We start from the raw sequence: 3653 nt of genomic DNA on the forward strand, positions 1-3653 counted from the left end.
AGGCTTCCTGCTCCCTTCAGACCTGAGTTTACCACATAAAGTTCAAGGAGAAAGTAATGGCGCACCCCACCCCCCAATACAAACTAGACTCTCGCAGCATGCCCTGCTCAGCCTGTGGCCAGCAGCACAGAGACAAACTGTGTCTTTAAGGGCCAGCATGAAGGGCGCAGGCACAACCCCCTCCTTGTGCCAGTTGCAAGGGTGTTAGGTGCATTGGCACCAGAGGCCTTCCCCTTCCTGGGGAGCCCTTGCTCTAGTCCAGTGCCCAGGAGCTGAGTGATGTTTACACAGCTGGGCCATACGGCAGGCCAAGCGCTAGCTCCTCAAACACAAGCTGCCCAGAAGATGAAGGGGTACAGCTTGTGCAGTGGGGCCACTCGGTACGTACCCCTGAGCACTCCCAGGCTGCAGAGTTTCTGTAACAAGGGAAATTCCATAGAACAAACGCAGAGCTCATTGAACCGTAATGCTTGGGAACCAAAGAGTTAAAGCAGGAAGCTCCTGGCTCTTCACGAGACCCCAACACTCTCAAAAGCCCTGGGACCTTCCCTCACCTGCTCTGCCCAGGGCTCAGAACCCAGCCCGTGTATTGACTGTACCCCAGGCGAGTGTAGGTGCAATGGGGAGGAGGGAGCTGAGGCTCAGAATGTATCAGGCTATAAAGCATTTGAGCTTCTCTGGACAAATGGGTGCCGGGAAAGCTCAGGACAAGGGCTACTGGGAATGGCTTTCCCATACCAGACCTGACCACTGCCCTTGTGCCAGAAGCCTCTCTTCTAAACCTTGCTGCACTGGCAGCTTCACCGGCATGGAGCCCGGCAGGCCAGGGAGCCATGGTGCCAGCAGGTGGGGGTCCCTGGCACTGGGGTCACAACTGCCTGTGGGGTTTGAGCCTGCCTAGGGACTGAACAGGCGCCATACCAATGCCACGGACAGCCTGCAGCGAGTAGAGGGGATGCCTAGGCTGGGAGGGTCACAGCAGACTCTAGCTCACACAGGGTTACTCCTGGAAACTGTCATAGGCAGGAACCCTGGCACAATGGAGACTGATATCGCAGAGCACCAGTCCTTCCTCCAGCACCTGGGATGTATCCCCACCAGCACTGTTTCCTCTTTGCCCTACACTCAGCCAAGGGGCAGGCTGCCCTTCCAAGTACAAAATACAATTTGCACCAAAGCAACATTTTATTTAGAGCGGTTTTTATAAAAAGGAACTGCCACTGGTATCTGGGGAGCGAGCTGCTCCTGCCCCAAGCCATGGAACAGCTGCCTACTGGGACGCACGCTCCAGCCCCTTGCAGCCTCTAGGAGATTGAGAGGGGGCCCAAAGCCCGGGTGTAGGCAGCCAGGACTACAGACACGAGTACGACACTCAGGGTCTGTCACCCAGGGAGACACCCTGGCAAGACGTTCAAACGTAGCGACGCGATGTTACCACCAAGCAGAGGAGCTCAGCCTGGGCCCAACACAGATGTTGACGTTGGGGCGCTACAGAACCAGGCTGCTGGACGAACAGGCACATTGCTGGCATTAGCACTGTCTGCAGAACCGATCCCTTGCTGAGGCCAGGGCAGTGCTCCCTGCCCCCATGCAGCGCTAGTCCTAGGCGCACACACCTGTGCACTCACTCCCCCAGGAGCGTGGTGACCTCGTGCACGTGGTCACGCACCACCTGATCCAGCACGGCATAGACGTCCTTGCAGGCCTTGCTGGCAGCCTCGATTACCTGCTCCAGGTGGTCCTCGTGCAGCCGCGAGTTCATCTCCAGCAGGGCAATCTGGTCTGACTTGGGCAGCAGGGCGAGGGCCACCTGGGGGCCCCCAGCTGCCTCCTCCACGTAGTTGAGGTCGGCCAGCGGTGTGTCCTCGATGAAGCCGGCTGAGCTGGCGCACACGTAGTCTCGCATGGGGATGCCTGCGTCGATGGTGGCCAGCGTGGCTGCGTTCACGCAGGCACAGTAATTCCCACCATCCGCCTGCAGGATCTGGGGAGGCAGAGTGCTTAGCACAGATGGCAGAGCAGACTGCACCCACTTACTCAAGGGACCCTGCGTCTGGCCCCACCGAGCTCAGAGACAGACCATGCATGTCCACAAGCCTCCTTGGCGATCAGTCACCTGCTCATGACACAGGACAAGCCCTGGGCACACTCCTGGTGTTGCTGTCTGAGCAGACGATGGCACTAGTGGGGCAGCAAGCAGAATGCATGGTGGCTGATCCCAGCCTGAACCCCATACAAATAACCCTCCCCACACTGATGCATGAGCCAGCACCCCAGCCAGGCAAGTGCTCCCTGCAGAGGTCACTGCCCCTGCCTCAATGGCTCAGCTGAGGGTTCCTCGTGCCCCTTGGTCACATCATACCGCTCCCCAACATACTCCCTTGGCCCAAGAAGCAATGGGCAAGGTTTGAGCCCCCTTCCCACCTGCTCCAGGGACCTATTATAGGCAACTGGGGTGGAACACACCATGCTGAGGTCAGCACACCAGACAGCCAGGAAGCTGCCAGAGCTGTGACAGGAGCCAGGTGGTGCCGGGTTAACTAGGGTAAGGCTGAAGTCAACTGTTAAGGCCCCAGGGCTTGGAGGAAGTGGGGGAGCAGGCTAAAACCCCCCTACCTGCACGTAGATGTCGATCTGGGAGCGGGGGTAGAGCTGGGTGAGGATCGCTGCCTCAAAGGTCTGCTTGAGGTGCAGCGTCAGCTCACTGGACTTGCGGTCGCCATGGGGCCGGCGCTTGCGCTCCCCTGTGCTGAAGGTGGCCATGCTGTACTGACAGTTCACCAGCGCCCGGTCGTGCAGGGCCTTACTGCGGGAGCCACGCATCTGCCGACAGACGGGTAACAGGGCTGGGCCAGCAGGCCATGTGGCGCTGCAGTGCCCTGGGCGGGGGCAGAGTCCTGCAGTCTGAGGGAGTCTCAGGGATTTCGGGGACAGGTTAACTTGTCCTGTAAATACAGGGCTTGTAACACTGGGAGTTATGGACTGCCCCCCATTATGGACCGGGAGGGGGACCAAGGGCACGTTTCCCGCAGGACAGGCCTGTGAAGCAGGACGAGAGAGGGGCTCCCCCACCAGTACCAAGGACCTAAGGATCGATCACAATGAACTTGCTAGGGACAAAACCCTGATGGGTCCCAGCCACGGCTGATCGTCTCCAGGGAAGGGGGTTTGTTTGGTGTTTTACCCTCTAGCTTCCCCTCTCCCACACCCAGCTCCTCCATCTGACACAGGGCCAAGCTGCCCAGCGCAGGGGCACAATCAGCAGTGAGGGTAATGGAGGGGGGAGCAGGGCTGGAGGCCTGGACTCTTGGTTCTATCCCCAGCTCTGGGAGAGATCCGGAGCTAGTGCTTACGAAGAGTGGGACCCGGACTCCTGAGTTCGGGGGGGGGGGAGACCCGGACTCCTGGGTGCGGGGGGCAGGAGAGAGACCCAGACTCCCGGGTTCTCGGGGCAGAGGAGAGAGATACCCGGACTCCTGGGTTGTCGAGAGAGGGGGAGAGACCCGGACTCCTGGGTTCTCGGGGGGAGGAGGGGGGCAGGGGTTAGTGGTGGGGGAGAGACCCGGACTCCTGGATTCTCGGGGGGAGTGGGGGCTAGTGGCGGGGGGGGGACCCGGGCTCCGGGGGTCTCTTGGGGGGGGGGGGGGGGGGGG

The 3653-nt window shown here is 60.3% G+C and overlaps 1 protein-coding gene across 1 annotated transcript; it reads right to left on the reverse strand.

Moving 5' to 3' along the window:
* Positions 1-1179: 1179 nt before the first annotated feature.
* On the reverse strand, positions 1180-3384 carry EXOSC4 (exosome component 4). Its single transcript, XM_032782327.2, has 2 exons — positions 2617-3384; positions 1180-1984 (listed from the first exon to the last, which is right to left on the reverse strand). Exons 1-2 carry the CDS (start codon positions 2821-2823, stop codon positions 1625-1627), a joined length of 567 nt encoding a protein of 188 aa, XP_032638218.1. The 5' UTR covers positions 2824-3384; the 3' UTR covers positions 1180-1624.
* Between the last annotated feature and the right edge of the window lie 269 nt (positions 3385-3653).

This window comes from Chelonoidis abingdonii, chromosome 2 (genome assembly GCF_003597395.2).
Source record: "Chelonoidis abingdonii isolate Lonesome George chromosome 2, CheloAbing_2.0, whole genome shotgun sequence".
Taxonomy (NCBI): Eukaryota; Metazoa; Chordata; order Testudines; family Testudinidae; genus Chelonoidis; species Chelonoidis abingdonii.

Bases quoted from the DNA above. Each gene is read 5' to 3' on its own strand.
- EXOSC4 (XM_032782327.2), bottom strand. From the start codon at position 2,823: ATGCGTGGCTCCCGCAGTAAGGCCCTGCACGACCGGGCGCTGGTGAAC. The intron at 1,985-2,616 runs GTAGGGGGGTTT...CTGCCTCCCCAG, and splicing joins AGATCGACATCTACGTGCAG to ATCCTGCAGGCGGATGGTGG.